The following is an 18781-nucleotide window of genomic DNA, read 5'->3' as shown; positions in this document are numbered from 1 at the left end:
TCTGTGACTTGAAAGCAAGCAAGCTGCACTTTATAAAGCCCAGGGGGTAGGCCTCAATCAGAAAATCTTATCCAATTCTGTGCACTACACTTAAAGAGGAATGGCAAGGCTTTGGAGACGGTGTGGAAAAGATTTACTAAACTGGTGACCAGGATGATTGAGGCACTGAAATTATGTTAATGGTCTGCAGAAGCTGAGGTTATGCTCAGAGCATGGAGGGTGAAAGGCAGATTTTACTGAGGTACATAAAATTATGAAGGGGTTTATATGGCACCTAAGGTGAGACTTTCCTGTGGGAAAAGATTTGGTGGGTGTGAAAACTGTCTCTTCTTGGTTTTTGCACTTTTTAAAACTGTAGACTGAAATGAGAATCCCAGGGATTTTCAAGAATAGTTGCGTGGTTTGAAAGCAAGAAATTTGATATCTTTTGTGTCGCTGTGAATTCTAGCAATGTGCAGATGACCCAGAGCCAAGGGGTTGTCTACAATTGAAGCTGATTGGCCCGAGGACTCTGCCTGCCAATTACTATGGGATTGGTGGAAAGGTATCAGGACAGTTTGGGATGTGAGCAAGATATCAGGCCTGAAGAGAAACCAACAAGTCTGCAGCGGCCTAAGAAAACTCTCACTCTCTCTCAGTTCTCTGCAGTAAGCCACGTTAAACATGAAGAAAATCAGCTCATCCTTCCTCCAGCAGATGCTACAAGTTCAGACTTTAAATTGGATAAAGCCAGAGCCCTTTCATCAGTAAAGCAGCCACCAGTGTCTTTAGTAAACCAGTGGAAGCGGTCAAAAGAAAAAAGGTTGAGGAGAGACTGGATTAATAAGAACCACCCCAACAGATCCTGTAAACAAAGACTACAGAACTGTTTTCCCAGTTTTCCCTCCACTCGTGTTTTTTTTTATGTTAGTTTGTGTGTAAGTGAGTAATTTAAAAGGGGGGTCGGTTAATCCAGTTGGCTGGACGGCTAGTTTGCAATGCAGAGTGACACCAGCAGCATGAGTTCAGTTCCTACACTGGCTGAGGGTACCATCAGAGGACTCTCCTTCTCAACCTCTCTCCTTACCTGAGAAATGACGACCCTCAGCTTAAACCACCACCAAATGTCTCTCTCTCTCTCTCTCTCTAATGATAGACCAGCCCTGTGGACTGCTAGAACACTCATGACTTTACCTTTAAGGGGAGTTATTTAAGGTTTAAAGATTTAATTTGTAGAGTTCCCTTAATTTAGTTTAATTGTTTACCTGTCATTAGAACATAATTATCTCTAATAAAATATATTTCTGGCTAGGTGCAGAATTGAGGAGGAAACCCACTCGGCCGTGGCCTGTAAACTGAAGAATAATCCAAAGAGATTCTGCAAGTACATTAAAGACAAAAGAGCAGCTACAGAGAGAAAAGGTCCCCCTAAAGATCATTGAAGTTGTTTATGCATGGAACCACAGGAGCTAGGGGAGATACTAAAGCAATATTTTGCATCAGTATTCACTGTGGAGAAAGACATGGAAGATTGAGAACTTGGGGAAATAAATACTGATGTATTGAAAACAGTCCACACTGCCGAAGAGGGGGTACTGTAGGCCTTAAAAAGCATTAAGGCAGATAAATCTCCGGGACCTGATCAAGTGTATCTCAGGACATTGTGGGAAGCTAGAGAAGAAATTGCAGGGATCCTAGCAGAGGAATTTGTATCATCTACAGCACGGCTGAAGTGTCGGAAGACTGGAGAGTGGTTAATATTGTGCCTTTTTTTTGAGAAAGGTTTCAAGGAAAAGCCTGGGAACTGTAGTCCTGTGAGTCTGACATCATTGGTGCATAAATTGTTGGTGGGAATTCTGAGAGATAGGATTTACAAACATTTGGAAAGGTAAGGTCTGATTAGGGGTAATCAATATGGCTTTGTGCAGGAGAAATCATGTCTCACTAACTTGATTGAGGTTTTTTGAGGATGTGACCCACAAGATATTTGAGGGCAAGTGGTAGACATTGTCTATATGGACTTTAGCAAGGCCTTTGACAAGGTTCTATATGGTAGACTGTTTAGCAAGGTTAGATCACATGGGATTCAGGGAGAACCTGCCAATTGCATACAAAATTGGCTTTTGACGGTAGGAGACAGAGGGTGATCATGGAGGCTTGTTTTTCAGACTGAATTATTATTTCCCCTCAGGAGAATCCCTATAGTGTCCAAACAGGCCTTTTGGCCTAACAAGTCCACACTGACCATCCGAAGAGTATCCCACCCAGACCCATTTCCCTACCCTATTACTTTACATTTCCCCCTGATTAATGCAGCTAACCTACATAGCCCTGTTCACTATGAGTGATTTAGCATAGCCAATCCACCTAACCTACACATCTTTGGATTGTCGGAGGAAACCCACACAGACTCGGGGAGAATGTGCAAACTCCAATTGAAATCGGGTCCCTGGAGGTGTGAGGTAGCAGTGCTCCATAGTGATTGGTGTTGGGTCTGCTGTTGTTCACCACATTTAAATGAGGGAAGGTTAGAAAGAGATGAATGCTGGTGGTTTAACCTGAGGGGCACTACACTTTACATCTCGGGGCAAAGTTGAGAAGGTTGAACCTGCATGGTTACCTCAGTTGGTCCAGGAATTGAACCTGCACTGTTGGTAACACTCTGCATTGCAAGCCAGTCAGCCAACTGAGCTAACCAACACCCAGTATTATACTAGCCACAAACTCCATGATCTCGCTCAGTGGTAAAGCCATTCATTTCTGGGTAAGGAATTACCTCATTTTCCTGTTCCAACTGCCCCAAACCCATAGTGGAGAGAACTTGCCTGGTTGGCATGATAGTGGTTAAGCCAGCGCTCGATGTGTGTTGCGTACCAGCCTGGAATGAGACAACGATTCCGAAGAGATCTTAGCTTTGGCACTGTGTCCCCTCTGGCAGTGATAACCTCATAGAAACTGTACTTCAAGGCCACCGGATCATCGTGAGCTCGCTGATGCTGTGTGTGAAAATCAGAAAAACAAATCCTTAATTTCAAACGAGAGACAGATTAAAACCCGACTCTGTCCACGTTTAGGTTATCTACAAAGTTGTGCAAAGATATTGTAAGAAGACTTTTTAAAAGCTCATTTGTGAGAGTCAACATTTATTACCCATCCTAAACTGAAATACTAGGAAAGTGTATTTTTGCCCACATCTTCAATTTCCTGAAGATCTGTGATTCACACCCAACTGAGAAACATAGCAGCAATAGGCCATTCGGCCCTTCAAGCCTGCTCTGCCATTTATTATGATCGTGGCTGTTTGTTCCACCCAATAGCCTGCTCCGGCCTTTCCCCCGAATCTTTCGGTCACTCCAGCCCTAAGTGCTATATCCGAATCCTTCCTAAAATCATACAATGTTTTGGCCTTGACTGCCTTCTGTGCTAGTTGATATCCCACAAGCCCACCACTCTCTGGATGAAGGAATTCCTCCTTGCCTTAGTCCTAAATGCTGTCCCTATATCCTTAGAAGGGGTAGTGGTGTTTCTCTCATAGTAAAAGCAATAGCCAGGATCAGAGGACCATTCATTACAGAAAGTGTTATTGATAATTCTGAGCAGCCTGTCATCCACATTGTTCCTCTAAGCTCATACACATCACTCCACTCAGAACTTCTGCGGTGTTTGCAATGCCTTCCTTGTCTATGCGAGCAATATATATCTTCCTTTCAAGTACAGGAGCAGGGATGTACAGAGAAACCTGGATGATCCGACATTTGGTTATCCGAATATCGGATTATCCGGCATTCAATTCTCCGAACATCGGATTATCCGGCATTCGATTATCCGAATATTGGATTATCGGGCATTCAATTATCCGAATATCGGATTATCCGGCATTCAATTCTCCGAACATCGGATTATCCGGCATTCGATTATCCGAATATTGGATTATCGGGCATTCAATTATCCGAATATTGGATTATCGGGCATTCAATTATCCAAATATCGGATTTTCCGGCAAGATTGCAAGGTCCCAATGTTTGACCAAACTATATTATCCGGAATTCGATTAACCGAGATAATCAAGGTTCCTCTGTACACCGGTCGCTGAAAGTAAGCATTGCAGATGCAGCATGTGGTGCAGAAGGCAAATTGCCTTCATAGCGAGAGGATTCCAGTACAGGAGCAGGAATGTCTTGCTGCAAGTGTACAGAGCCTTGGTCAGACCACAGCTGGAACACTGTATGCAGGTTTAGTCTCCTTAACTGAGGAAGGATGTTCTGGTGATGGAGGGAGTGCAGCAAGGGTTTCCCAGACTGATTTCCCAGGATTGATGTATGAAAAGAGATTGGATTAGTTAGGGCTATATTCACTGGAGTTTAGAAAAATGAGGGGGATTCTCATGGAAATTTATAAAATTCTAAAGGTACCAGATAGGGTAAACATGTTCCAAATGACCAGGGGGAGTCCAGAACCAGGGTGACATTTTAGGGATACAGGGTGTGCCATTTAGGACAGAAATAATGAGAAATGTCTATACCCAGAGAGTGGTGAACCTGTGAAATTCTCTGCCACAGAAAACAATTGAGGCTAAAACATTGAATGTTTTCAAGAAGGAGTTAAGATACAGTTCTTAGGGCTATTGGGATTAAGGAGTATGGGGAGAAAGTCGGAAGGGGGATTGAGTTGGATGGTCGGAGTCAAGATTGGAGTGGTGCTGGAAAGGCACAGCTTTTGCCCGAAATGTTCTCGGAAGCTGCCTGACCTGCTGTACTTTTCCAGCACCACTCTAATCTTGACTCTAATTTCCAGCATCTGCAGTACCCACTTCTGCCTTGGATGATCACAGCAGACTCAAAGGGCCAAATGGCATACTCTTGCTCCTTTTTTTTAACCAATTGCTGCCTGTGTTTTGCGGTGAAAAACCCTCACTTCAAACCAGACAGAAGCTAATTGGCCATCAGCACACCAGGGCAGATTTAAACCTGAACGAGATAAACACTCACCTGGAAGGTATGCCATGGGACCAGGCCCCATCGCAGATCCACGTCAACATTTCACCCACACACAGTCAAATCTTCTCGGTCACATTTATTGACCCAGGCCCTATTTCACTTCAACCAATTTCACTCCCACTTGACTAAGCAAGTCTTGAACATTGGCAGGATTTTTACTCTTTGAGAGAGGGCACCCGATGCCAAGGCAAAATGGGGGTCACAGCCTGGTATTACTGATGGCAGGAGGAAATCGGGCAACTGGGTCAATGGAATCTCCTCCAACATGAATGAAGGTGAAACCTGCAGTCCAGGTCAGTTCATGCTAAAATGCCCTCAATGCACATTTTGAAACTCTTCAGTCAGAAAAATAGTCTCAAGCAATCATTGTGAGGGAGGGATATCATCGTAGAATAGACTGAAGGGGCAGCCTATTTGATCTGCTGTCCCATCCACTACCTGTCCCATTGCCTCCTTAATCTACTACCCCCAGGCTACAGGCCTAGCCCCTAAGCCTCAGATGTCCTACAGCACATATGAAAAGTTCCAATCTGCCTTTACCTTAATAAGCCATTGATTATTTTTGTATAATTAGCGTCTCGCTGCTTCTGGGCTGGTGATCCTTCAGTTTCCAATGTGACCATTCTATGGTTTTAAGAGGAATATCTTGTGACAGAGGTGTGGGGGAGTTTGCTCTAAAGCCAGCAAAGTACTTGTGAGGTCTTGGATTATTTTATTAAATTGGAACAATAGAAGCAGCCTGAATGGGTGGTGTCGAGCTCTCACTGAACCAGCTATTTTCAGTTTTAATCTTTCAGTAACAGTTGCTGGGGTCTTAAACTGGGTTTGGAAACTGCAGTAGACCTGTCCCTGATACTTTCTGTCTCAAAGCTTTCTCCTGATGATACTTCCTCCTGTTCTGGAGAACTGCATGAGAGGCAATTCATTTTACTGAATTTGCTTTTGCCAAAGGTGCGTTTATGGGATGTTACTATATTGGAACAGTTGCTGTTCAGTAATTAAATAACCTACTATTCTGTTAAGTTTTCTCACAGTTAAGTTAATCCAATTCCTTCTTTCTTTTGTTGTATTATAACAATAGCGGATGTGTAAAGTGTATTTTGCTTTAAATCTGGTTGTTTGACCAATCGAATTGCATCAGCATCGCACCACCTGGCCCTTGCCTTTAAAACAAGGAAAGTGTAGGGTCTAGGCATATCTTCTTAATGTGTTTTGAGGGGGTTTGGTCTGGTCCATACCACCAATCCCACCCTGGGAGTAGTTAGGCTAAGCACCAGCAAATTGGCACACTGCCGGCAATGTGGAATTTCATTCCCACTTCTCTCTGTAATTGACCACACAGGAATGAAAACCCTGCCCCAAGTTTCTGCCAATGTGTGATTTTTCCATCTTCCCCTTTGACATATATCAAATATAAACACAACCCAATTCTTCCCCTCCTAATGTTCTTGCCGACTGAGTATCCAACAGGTACCTGGTACCAGGAGTAAGCTCGGTCCGCGGGATTGATCAGAATGGTGATAATTTTAGCTTTTGGCAACAGAGCCACTGCCCGTTTTGGGGCCACCTCAGAATCAAAGTAATTTGCACTCTTCTCAAAGAAGAAATCCGAGCTTGTGTTGGACGGAACAGGGAAAAAATCCATGTACCTGCAGGGAGAGGGGAAGAGAGTAGGAACCAATTACAACACATAGTGCAGCACCTCACCCACAGCACATTCCAAACTCACAACCAAAACCATACTGATATGTTTAATCCAGCTAGTTAGACGTGTTATCATATACCTCTGTGAAAAATGGAATTTGTATCTGCATCTTCTGATCTTCTACAGCTACTACAACTGAGTCATAAGAGTCTTACCATTATCATCCAGAAGGACAAGGGCAATAATTACATGGGAACACCACTACCTGCAAGTTCCCCTCCAAGCCACACACCATCCTGACTGGGAGCTCACTGATCCTCCACTTTCATGGGTTGGTATCCCACCATGGCAGATGGTGGCATTTGAATTTAATAAAAATCTGGAATCAAACACTAGTCTAATGCTGATCACGTAAAAAATTCTGTAAAAACTAGTTCAATAATGTCCTTTAGGGAGGGAATTCGGCTGCCCTTACCTGGTCTGGTCTACAGTTGACGCTTGGAATCTCTTGGGCAGCCCAGTGGCTCAGTAGTTAGCACTGCTGCCTCACAGCGCCGGGGACCCGGGTTCGATTCCACGCTCAGGCAACTGTCTGTGTGGAATGTGCACTTTCTCCCTGTGTCTGCATGGATTTACTCCAATTTCCTCCCACAGTCCAAAGATGTGCAGGTTAGGGTGGATTTGCCGTGCTAACTTGCTCATCATGTCCAGGGATGTGTAGGTTAGGTGAATTGGCTATGTGGGGTTTCAGGGTTGGGGTGGGATCCTCCTCAAAGGATTGGTGTGGACCTGATGGGCCAAATGGCCTGCTTCCACACTGCAGGAATTCTATAACAGCAATGTGGGTGTCTCTAAAATGGTTAAGCAAGCCATTCAGTTCAAGAGCAACTAATGGTGCCTTGCTATACATCCTTTCCAAGAATAAAATCGAAAGAACATATCTCGACAGTTTTAGTCAGAAACAGTTGGATATAAAGCCCAGAAACCATTGTAAAGCCAAAGAAAGGGATTGACCATTCCTCTAAGCTTGTTCTACTGTAGATAGCCATTACTCCTTACCTGTTTCCCACCCTATCTTCTCCATATAAACCAACATTTTTGTAGCTACCATCGGTTTTAAGGGTCACTTGACTACCTGAAACATTAGTTCTGATTTCTCTTCACAAATGCTGTCAGACCTGCTGAGCTTTTCCAGCAACTTCTGTTTTTATTGCTAATCTGTGTCTATTTGTGTTTCTGTATCTTTCAAACTTTCCTGAATCCATTTATATGAATCTCCCTTTAAACAGCACTGTAGAAGTGACCTAGGAGAAAGTGAGGACTGCAGATGCTGGAGATCAGAGTCGAGAGTGTGGTGCTGGAAAAGCGCAGCAGGTCAGGCAGCATCCGAGGAGCAGGAGAGCTGACATTTCGAGCATAATATCTCCTGATGAAGAGCTTATGCTTGAAATGTCGACTCTCCTGCTCATCGGATGCTGCCTGACCTACTTTTCCAGCACCACACTCATCGATTCTGTTGGAGTAACCTTCCAGACCTGCATTTCCTGCAGGGTCTCACTCGTTTGGCTGAAATTCAAAGGAAACATTCCAAAACATAAACCCAGTTCCTTTGAACTATTTCAGTTCAAGATTATTGGTAAGGACGAAGCTCTGTGTCCCATACTGTGAATGATGGAGTAAGCCAAATTCTTATCTGGGTCTCAGTGAATGCGCAGTGTAGGTTGTCTAGCTCAATGTAAGGTGCTTGAGTGAGCACTGCTTTTGTTTTCTTAACTGCATTGAAGCTCTGAGGAATGCCAAACTCTGCTCTGTTCGGTCTGTTGTTTTCACTGCAAAGTCTGTACACAACTGTTTTTGGGCTTTGGTACAGGCTTTCAGACAGTTTATGAATAAATAATGTATAAATGAAAAATAACCAAATAAAAAAACACTCCGTTTCCTGCTGAGGCATCTTACGGCTTCTCATAGAGTCCCTGGAGCGTAGAAGTAGGCCATTTGGCCCATTGAGTCCACACTGACTCTCTGAAGAGAATCCCACCCAGACCCTACATTTTCCCATGGCTAACCCACCTATCTTTGGGCTGTAGGAGGAAACCAGAGTACCTCGAGGAAACTAACACAGGAACAGGGAGAAGGTGCAAACTCCACATAGACATTGGCTTGAGCGCTGGAATTGAACCGGGGTCCCTGGCACTGTGAGGCAGCAGTGTGAACCACTGAGCCACCATGCAATCTCAGGACTTCTCAGGCTCAATATTCTGTTTAAAAACTTCAGGGTCTGGCTGAGTACGATTTCAACCGCCTTCACCCTTCTCTCGCACCAGCTTTGTCTTGTTTGTGCCCCATTGGTTTTACTCTCAGCACAAAGGGCTGCTTTTCTCCTTTTCACACCTAATATTTACACCTATTTTACATCTCTATCTCTCCTGGACCATCATTAGCTCTCCCTTTGTCTCTTGCTCTGAGTACCACTTGTCCACTCTCTCCTCCTCGCCCTCAGTCAGTAGCATAAAAACCATCATTTCCCAGATGGGGAGATGCTGGTGTTGTACTGGGGTGGACAAAGTTAAAAATCACACAACACTAGCTACCTGATGAAGGAGCAGCATTCTGAAAGCTTGTACTTCCAAATAAACCTGTTGGATTATAACCTGGTGTTGTCTTATTAAACTCAAAACATTAACTCTATTTCTCTCTCCCTTCAGATGCGATCAGACCTGCACTTCCTCTTCTCATTTTCAAACTTGCAGCATCCACAGTGTTTGGATTTTATGAGGCTGTCTAGCCAGTTGTTTTAATTGCTCCCTTACCAGTCAATGCCCTTATGATAGTTCGGTCCATTAAAGAACTGCAACTCCTCAAAGCTATCGGGGTTTGGAGAATTGCTGGTGACATCCGGGTGCATAGTGAGGAACAGATAAAGAGCTGTGGTACCTGGGGAGAAAGCGTCTGCTGTTACTGACAGAATATTACAGTGCAGATTTTATGCAAACAGAAAACTAAGCAAGGCATTTCTAACTCAAAGCAGGATTCCCAAGCCTCCTTGCTGCTCTTGATCCAAGCAAAGCATTCAATCGCAAAAACAGATGAACACCACATCTCATTTTCATCAAATTTGGCGTTGCAAGCTCACTGTCTAACACTGCTTAAACACCAAGGGTTCACATTGGAAATTCAAATTCTTCTGCTCTCTCACTGACCTCCTCAGTGTTTCCTGCATTTGTTTCAAATTCAAATTTCAGCATCTGCGTTCTTTGCTTTTTGCTGATGTCAAGACAGTATCAGTTTGCTTTCTGTATTTTTGGTGATGGACTGAGCATGGAAGAAAGATAGTTTTAAAACCAAGGATTGTGGAAGGTGTTGCCGCTCGTGTAAAAACAAGTTACTGAAACTCATTGTGCTTGGTCTTTCCACTGCTGTGTTGTTCAAGCAGTGGGTGAAGGTGTTTGTCAATGGCATGGTACCACAATGTGAAATTTGGCTGGGCACTCATAGCTGATTGGCTTGTGCACTTACGACTAATCACAGATGCCAAACATTATCAACTTGACAACAACTGTCTGATTGGTTCCTGGGCAGCTGAACAGCTTGTGGGTGACTGTGGGAAGGGCAGGTTTCATGTGTGTATCTCTCTGTAGTATAAGCCTGAAGGAAGCCTTCCAACTGGTAAAGTCTAAGTTACTACCACCAAATGGGGAAGGTGGCAACAGCTCTGCCTTGGACTGTAAGAAACTACAGAGAGTTGTGAACACAGCCCAGTCCATCACACAAACCAACCTTCCATCCATTGACTCCATCTTCACTTGCAACTGCCTCGGAAAAGCTGCCAACATCATCAAAGACCTCTCCCACCCCGGAAATAATCTCTTCCAACCTCTTCCAGCAGGCAGTAGATTCAAAAGCTTAAACACACACACCAACAGATTGAAGAGCAGCTCTTTCCCCGCTGTCATTAGACTTCTGAATGAACCACTCAAATTTTAGACTCAATGTTGATCTCACACTTTATGTACCTTCTCTGCAGCCAATCTTCACTCTGCTCTAGTACCCTTATGTAATTCCTGATTTCCTATACATTCAAATTAAAAGATGTTTTAAAAAATCATACAAGGATTTGGAACAGCATAGTGGCTCAGTGGTTATCACTGTTGTCTCACAGCACAAGACATTCAGGTTTGATTCCAGTTTTGGGTGACTGTCTGTGTGGAGTTTGCACACCCTCCCAGTTTCTATGTGTGTTTCCTCCCACAGCCCAAATACGTGCAGGTTAGGTGGAATGACCCGTGCCAAATTACCTGTAGTGTCCGGGGATATGCAGGCTAGGTGGGTTAGCCATGAGAAATGCAGGGTTATAAGGATTGGATGGGATACTCTTCAAAGGATCAGTGTGGAGTTGGTGGGCCGAATGGCCTGCTTCCACTTTGTGAGGATTCTATGATTGTAATTTTTGTGAAATGTTAATTCCAGTGAGCAAAAAAATTACAAATTCTTATGGAGTTCACTTATTGATTTAAATTCTCACTGGACTGTTCTGTTGAATGCTTATTGGCAATGTTTAACAGTGGCTTAAAATTAACACAACATGCTTACACTGTGAAGCCACGACAACTGCAGTTTTTCACATCTGTGAAGGCTAGAATTCCACCGAGCAGCTGGGAAAGGGAGGAGGACATATTTCCAGGGAGCTGATGTCCAGTTTTGATGTTTGTTAATTACATGCACAGATCCTGGTTGGGAAATCCAGCTGCTGATGCCTGTCCCTATGGCTCAGTTTTGCATTGCCTTGGTTAGCTGGCCAAGTCAGGGAAACACCCCAATCATGGCAAGGCAGCGACTTTTTCAAACGAAAGATCAACCTCCCCAAAACCCTGCTGAATTAAAAGCTCCACGTGTAGCAGTTTGATTCCCAAGCCACACCGAGTTCATGCAACTCAGCTGCTGCAAATACGGGGCCTCATGCTGCCATATCTTTGCTCATTTATAAAGATCCTGCTTCAATTCGATCACCGCTGGAAAGTCTGTATGTGTGGATCTTGCTTTTATTAAAATGCACTTGTGGGACGTGGTGGCAATGTGCATTAAGTGAAGTTGGGTTTGAGCGATTGGTGCCTCGATGCTGGGATATGTCACAGAATCACAGAGCTCTGATGGTGCAGGAGGCCTTTCAGCCTGCACTGGGAAAACTATACATTAAAGTCATTTTTTAATGCTATGCCAATCCAAGCTTCACTCCGAGAGGGGTGCCCAACAAGGTGCCATGGATTTGAAAGGGATTGTCCCTTACTTTGACAGTTTGCCCCACATTTCTGAAGGGACTGACACTGGCAGTGATTTGAGCAGTTACTGTGTGAGAGTCAGCCTGCACTGAGATGAGAATGTTGTGACACCAGCAGCTAAGCTGCTACGTTCTGTTTGTTTTACACCACAGCCCCTTCTCGGGACATGAGCAAGCCCCTCCCATCAAACAGACCTTGTGTGGATTTGGTGAGAGGTGTGCGCGTGCGTGTGTTTTATGTAATGCTCAAACAAAGGCAAAATGCTGCAGATTCTGGACATCCAAAACAATAATAGACAATACTGGAAAATCTCAGCAGTCTGGAAGCGAGGACTGAAACTGAGTGAATGTTTTGAGTCCAGTAGGACTCCTTCAGAACAGAAATGAGCTGGATCATTATGGTTTAACGTTCTTGACAGAGGGGGTGGAGGAGTGAGTGGAACAGATTGTAAGAGTGCCCAGAACAAAAGACAAAAGCTGTGATCATTATGTTCAGGGCACCTGTTGTGACAGGGGGGTAAAACCCTCTGCTAACTTAAACCCGACACACAGAGAAGCTCATCCTGTGCTGTAATCCGTTCCATTTCGAGAGGCAAAGAGCAATCCCAGAGGTCACTAATTAAAGTAAAAATTAACAATTTTATTCTTTAAGTCCAAAAGAGAACGTTAGACAACTATTTGCAACCTCTTTCCCTTAAACCTATCTTTTACCTCCCACTCTACAATACTGGTCCAATAAAAACCCCGAAGAAGATTTACAAAACAAAATAGAAATTTCAAAACCGGCCACCTGTCGAGTCTTCTCTTTGTATCTTCCTCTGTAGATTTCTCTCTATTGTCTTTTCTTCAGTATTCTGCTTTACAGGTCTTTCATATGAACAGGTACATTTCAGAGAGCTGTTCAGCAAGCAGTCTATACTTGTCGGTTTCCTTGGCAGTTCTCCCTCCAACTGTTCAAAATGTCTGACTTTATACCCCGAAACATCAGATCATTTCATTGGTTTGATGTTGTCAAAATACTAAATTCAAATTCGATTGGATTCTGGTATCTGCGGCATAATTTAAACTGATTGGCCAAATTTGAATTTGTGTTTTGTACCATGGCAACACAGCTCCAGCTATTTGTTTCACCCGCTGTCATATTGTAAAATCTTTCAAAACACTTTGTGCCAGCAGGAAATTTCAACTCCCTTAAAGGTACAGTTCATGTCTACAACTTCATCACACACTCTTACAATCTGTTCCACCGACTCCCCTTCTGTCAGCAGCGTAAAAGGCACCATTTTCAAGCTCCTTTCAGTTCTGAAAAAGAGGCATGTCGGACTCAAAAAATTAACTTTCTTTCTCTCTCCACAGATTTTGCCAGACCCGCTGAGTTTGTCCAGCACTTTCTGTTTTTATTTTGCTACATAGTATATCCCGTGTGATCCAGTAGGGTAAATATAAGGACAGTATTGCCATATAATATCTTCTGTACAATGACAACAATGGAATCAGGCCAGGTGAGTAACAACAATTGATTCTACATGAGCAGCAGCATGGGTCAGGGAATGCCCTGCTCGATACACTCTTTAGATATTTTTTAGAAATGGCATGACACGTGGAGCAGGTGGGAATTGTGCTCATGCCTCCTTGCTCAGAGGCAGGACATTATCACCCGCATCCTTTTTATTTATTTGCATGACGTAGAGGTGCCGGTGTTGGACTGCAGTGGACAAAGTCAGAAGCCACATGACACCAGGTTATAGTCCAACAGGTTTACTTGAAATCACACGATTTCAGAGTCCCTGCTCCTTCCGCTCTGAAAGCTTGTGATTTCAAATAAATCTGTTGGACTATAACCTCGTGTCATGTGAATTTTGACTTTATTCTTTTGTAAACCTACCTGAAACTGGTCAGATTATGTTCAGACGTAGTTTGTACTGTAATCAGGGAACAGTAAACCTGTCGATGTGTTGAAAATTATTTTGTATTGCAGTGTTTGTCTGAAGTAATTTTTCCCTCCCTTTATCATGTTGTGGAATCTGTAAGTATGAAGTATCAAATTTAAACTTGCAGCATCTGATTGTTACACATAAGACCTATCATGTAATAAAATGGGTTTTGAAAAAAAGGAAACATATATCCAAAATGGCTGTAGTTGTCACCCAAACACAGATTGATTCAAGCTTCATGAAACTTATGAGGAATTAATGAAGGTTTTTGCATCAAAATCACCTATTTATCGAAAGATATCAAAACTGAATCAGCATCAAGAAATTCTCATCTCCTGCTTAATTTATACATGTATGATAATTTCACATTTAGAACAAAGAACATAGAACAATACAGCGCAGAACAGGCCCTTTGGCCTCGATGTTGCGCCGACCTGTGAACTATTCTCAGCTCGTCTCCCGACACTATCGCAAAATCATTCATGTGCTTATCTAAGGATAGTTTAAATCTCCTTAATGTGGCTGAGTTAACTACATTAGCAGGTAGGGCATTCCACACCCTTAACACTCTCTGCGTAAAGAACCTGCCTCTGACATCTGTCTTAAATCTATCACCCCTCAATTTGTAGTTATGCCCCCTCGTACAAGCTGACATCATCATCCTAGGAAAGACTTTCACTTTCTACCCTATCTAATCCTCTGACCATCTTGTATGTCTCCATCAAATCCCCCCTTAGCCTTCTTCTCTCCAATGAGAACAGGTTCAAGTCTCACAGCCTTTCCTCATAAGACCTTCCCTCCAGACCAGGCAACATCCTGGTAAATCTCTTCTGTACCTTTTCCAATGCTTCCACATTCTTCCTGTAATGGGGCGACCAGAACTGGACACAATATTCCACGTGTGGCCGCACCAGCGTTGCAGCATTGTATCGTTGCAGCAAGAAGTTAATTTTGCAATCTGAAAGGCCCAACTGCCAGTTTGGAAAGACAATCAAGCTGGGCTCAGGAACACGCAATGAATTATATTTCAACATCTGCACTGTGCAACAGAGACAAGAAACATGGCTTCATAGCAACAAAGCTGCTTTTCCCTCCATGTTCCTTCTCATCTGGGAAGACAGCTCCCAGTGAGAAAACAAATTGGGAAAACATCAAAAATATCAATAGGTTTGTTCTGTTGCTGTGATGTATATGAGTCAATAATTAACTGCCTGAGGCCTTCGGTTGAAAATTTAACATCGCAAAGATTCTAAAGACTTTGGATATGTATAAAGTTAAAAATCACACAACACCAGGTTATAGTCCAACAGGTTTAATTGGAAGCACACTAGCTTTCAGAGCGACGCTCCTTCATCAGGTGATAGTGGAGTTTTACATAAATTCATGCAGTTTTTGAGCAAAGTGCAATGTAACTCTGCAACTTTGCTCAAAAACTGCATACATTCATGTAGAACTCTGAGCTCAAAAACTGCATGAATTTATGTAAAACTCCGTTATCTCACTTTTTAGATTAGAATCAATCTAAACATCATGGCATAGACAGAGAACACAGGGGGCCTGTTAGAATACAGTGATAGTTTCACTTCTTTCATCTAACAGATGAAAGGCTCAACAGATAATCAATTTTTCAATGTATAATTTCAGTTACATCACACTGCAAATTTTTGCTATAAATTCTGTGTTACGATCGAGCCCTCCACTATCACCTGATGAAGGAGCATCGCTCCGAAAGCTAGTGTGCTTCCAATTAAACCTGTTGGACTATAACCTGGTGTTGTGTGATTTTTAACTTTGTACACCCCAGTCCAACACCGGCATCTCCAAATCTTGGATATGTATGGTCTTCTTTTTCCATGGTCACTCACTCCCTCCCTTTTGAACTTACCATTGATCACAAACTATGTTTTTAATGTTGCATTTTTATTAATTTTTACTCGGGGTCACTTGGTAATAATATTCCACAAGGAAATATTAGTATATGACTCCTTCATTTCACAGCAAGCTAAATTTTAATTGAAGTCTGATACTATGTGCTGGAAAGAAATGAAAAATATTTGTTGTGACTGACCAAGCAAGGGTTAGAAAGATGAGAGATGATGCCCCTTCCTCACCCAGCTGTAAAAACATTTGCTTTTCTTAATCATTCTTGAGCTTAACCCCTTTCAGTTCTTCCATTTGTTTAACACATTTACTTAAATCCCCAGTTGAGGTGTGAGAACACAGTTGGCTAATGAATTGGATGTGATATCACGCCTGAGGAGGGAGCTGAGCACTGAAAGCTTGCAGTTTCAAATAAACTTCTTCAATTATAACCTGGTGTTATTTGAATTTTGACCTCGTCCACCCCAGTCCAAATCTAGCATCTCCACATCATGGATGTGGTAATGACAGAGCTGGAGTCAGTTGATCATGGAAGCATTTGGACAAAATGTTCTAGAAAGAAGAACACGTTTGTATGCTTGCCTTTATCGATCAAGACAGATTAGAGATTTAAAAAAAACTGCAGATGCTGGATTCCAAGGTAGACAAGCAGGAGGCTGGGAGAACACAGCAAGCCAGGCAGCAGCAGGAGGTGGAGAAGTCAAAATTTCAGGTGTAACCCTTCTTCAGGACTGGGGGTGGGTGTAAGGGGAGCTGCAGGTAAAAGGGATGGTGGGGGTAGAGTAGTGAGGTAGGGATAGAGTAGACAGGTAGAGAGTATGACCTGGTTAGTCAATGGGAGGAATGAATCCAGTTGGTGGCTGGAAGGAAGAGTCGGTAGGTGGATTGGAAGGGAGGGGGAGGGGTTGGGAAGGGAGTCGGGGGATGGGAAGGGAGGTTATTTGAAATTGGAGAACTCAATGTTGAGTCCTGCGGGCTGTAGGCTGCCCAAGCAGAAGATAAGGTGTTGTTCTTCCAAATTATGGTTTGATTCACTGTGGCAAGGGAGGAGGCCAAGGATGGTCATGTCAGAAAGGGAGTGGGAAGGGAAAAGTGGGCAATGATCAAAGCATTGAGTATAGGAGTTGGGAGGTCATATTGCGGCTCTACAAGACATTGATTTGGCCACTTTTGGAATACTGTGTGCAATTGTGATCTCCTTCCTATAGGAAGGATGCTGTGAAACTTGAAAGGGTTCAGAGAAAGTTTACAAGGATGTTACCAGGGTTGGAGGGCTTGAGCTATAGGCAGAGGCTGAATAGGCTGGGACTGTTTTCCCTGGAGCATCAGAGGCTGAGGGGTGACCTTATAGAGGTTTATAAAATCATGAGGAGCATGGATAGGGTAAATAGGCAAGGTCTTTTCCACAGGGTAGTGGAGCCCAAAACTAGGGGGCAAAGGCTTAAAATAAGAGGGGAAAGATATAAAAGTGACCTGAGGGGCAACTTTTTCATGGACTGGGTTGTGTGTGTATGGAATGAGCTGCCAGAGGAAGTGATGGAGGCTGGTACAATTACAGCATTTAAAAGGCATCTGGATGGTATATGAATAGCAAAGGTTTAGAGGGATATGGGCCAAATGCTGGCACGTGGGAATAGATTTATCTAGGATATCTGGTCGGCATGAATGAGATGGACCGAAGGGTCTGTTTCTGCGCTCAACATTTCTAATCAAATTAATGGTCTGGATATGGTTCCAGCTTTGAAAGAAACCCTTGCATTTATATAGCACCTTCACAATCAAAGGAAATATCAGTGGCCCACATCCAATGAAACACTTTTTGAAGTCTGACTACTGCTGCAATAGAGGATACACAGCAGCTGGCTTGGGCACAGCGAGATCTCACAGCAAATGGACAACGATCAGTTTATCGGTTTTATTTGTAATGTTAGCCAAAGGACAAATATCAACCAGTTCACTAGGGAGAACTCACCTGCTCTTCTCTGAAGTAAATGGATCATTTAGATCCACCCAAATAGGCTGATGGCACCTTCATTCAGTCTGAGAGATGGCACCTTTAACAATGCAGCACTCCCTCAGTGAACCTTCAGCCTGGAGGGGTGTGCTTAAATCCCAAACTGGACGTGAATCCAGAATCTTGGAACTCGGAGGCCTGTGTGCAATGGATGGATCTTTAGCAGTCAGCAATCCAGCTGAGAGCTTCCATATCACTCCGTGAATATCCCCATTTTCTGGCCCTAACATTATCTTTTATTCCCAGCTCTCACACAAACACTAGGGAACCCCGCCCTGCCCCAAGCTGTCTGAGAGACCTCCCTGAAGAAACATGAGGGCTGACAGTTGAACCAAATGAAGAGGAGTTCTCATCAGTTGATTCAACCCCATAACAAATCAGATGGGGATGGCACAATGCCTCGTCTTTGTAGGTAGCAGAGAGAGGACATCGCTCTAGGCCATCCCAGAAGTGAAGAAACTGCAGCATTTACTTTCCAATAAAAACCTCCGACTCATGGAATTGTTACAGTGCAGAGAATGCATTCCGCCCATCGCTAGACAAGCATCATTATCCAGTCGAGAGAGTGGTGTGGAAAAGCACAGTAGGTCAGGCAGCATCCGAGGAGCAGGAGAATCGACATTTCGGGCATAATGCCTTCATCTCCAGCTCCTCGGATGCTGCCTGACCTGCTGTGCTTTTCCAGCACCACACTCTTGACTCTGATCTCCAGCATCTGCAGTCCTCACTTTCTCCATCATTATCTAGCTCCAATCTCCCTCCTTTCCCCCACACCCCAGAACACTATTTCTGTCCGAAGTACCATCCAATGCCCCTTTTGAATGCTTCATTGATCCAGCTCCACCACATTTTCAGGAAGTCCATTCCAGACCTTAACTACTCGCTGACTGAAAAGATTTTCCTCACCTACTCTTTTTGCACATCACTTTAAATCGTTGCCCCCTTGTTCTTGTTCCATTATCGAGTAGGACAGCTTCTCCCGAACCACTCTATCCACTCTATCAGGATTTTGTAAGCCTCTATCAGATTTCCTCTGAGCCTTTTTCTCTTCAGGGA

At 43.5% G+C, this 18781-nt stretch overlaps 1 protein-coding gene across 6 annotated transcripts in view; it reads right to left on the bottom strand.

Annotated features, from left to right (window-relative positions):
* The window catches only part of ndst1b (N-deacetylase/N-sulfotransferase (heparan glucosaminyl) 1b), a 258623-nt gene that overhangs the window by 22167 nt on the left and 217675 nt on the right, over positions 1-18781 (bottom strand). For all 6 annotated transcript variants that reach the window (XM_043703098.1, XM_043703100.1, XM_043703099.1 and 3 more), the window contains 3 exons: positions 9432-9555; positions 6451-6625; positions 2805-2975 (listed from right to left, as the gene is read on the bottom strand). In XM_043703098.1, the coding sequence (XP_043559033.1) occupies positions 2805-2975; positions 6451-6625; positions 9432-9555 (470 nt within the window). The remainder of the gene's footprint in view (positions 1-2804; positions 2976-6450; positions 6626-9431; positions 9556-18781) is intronic.

Source organism: Chiloscyllium plagiosum, chromosome 14 (genome assembly GCF_004010195.1).
Source record: "Chiloscyllium plagiosum isolate BGI_BamShark_2017 chromosome 14, ASM401019v2, whole genome shotgun sequence".
In the NCBI taxonomy this organism is placed as follows: Eukaryota; Metazoa; Chordata; class Chondrichthyes; order Orectolobiformes; family Hemiscylliidae; genus Chiloscyllium; species Chiloscyllium plagiosum.
Note: the sequence above shows the minus strand (reverse complement) of the source record. Positions and strands in the feature narration are given on the sequence as shown.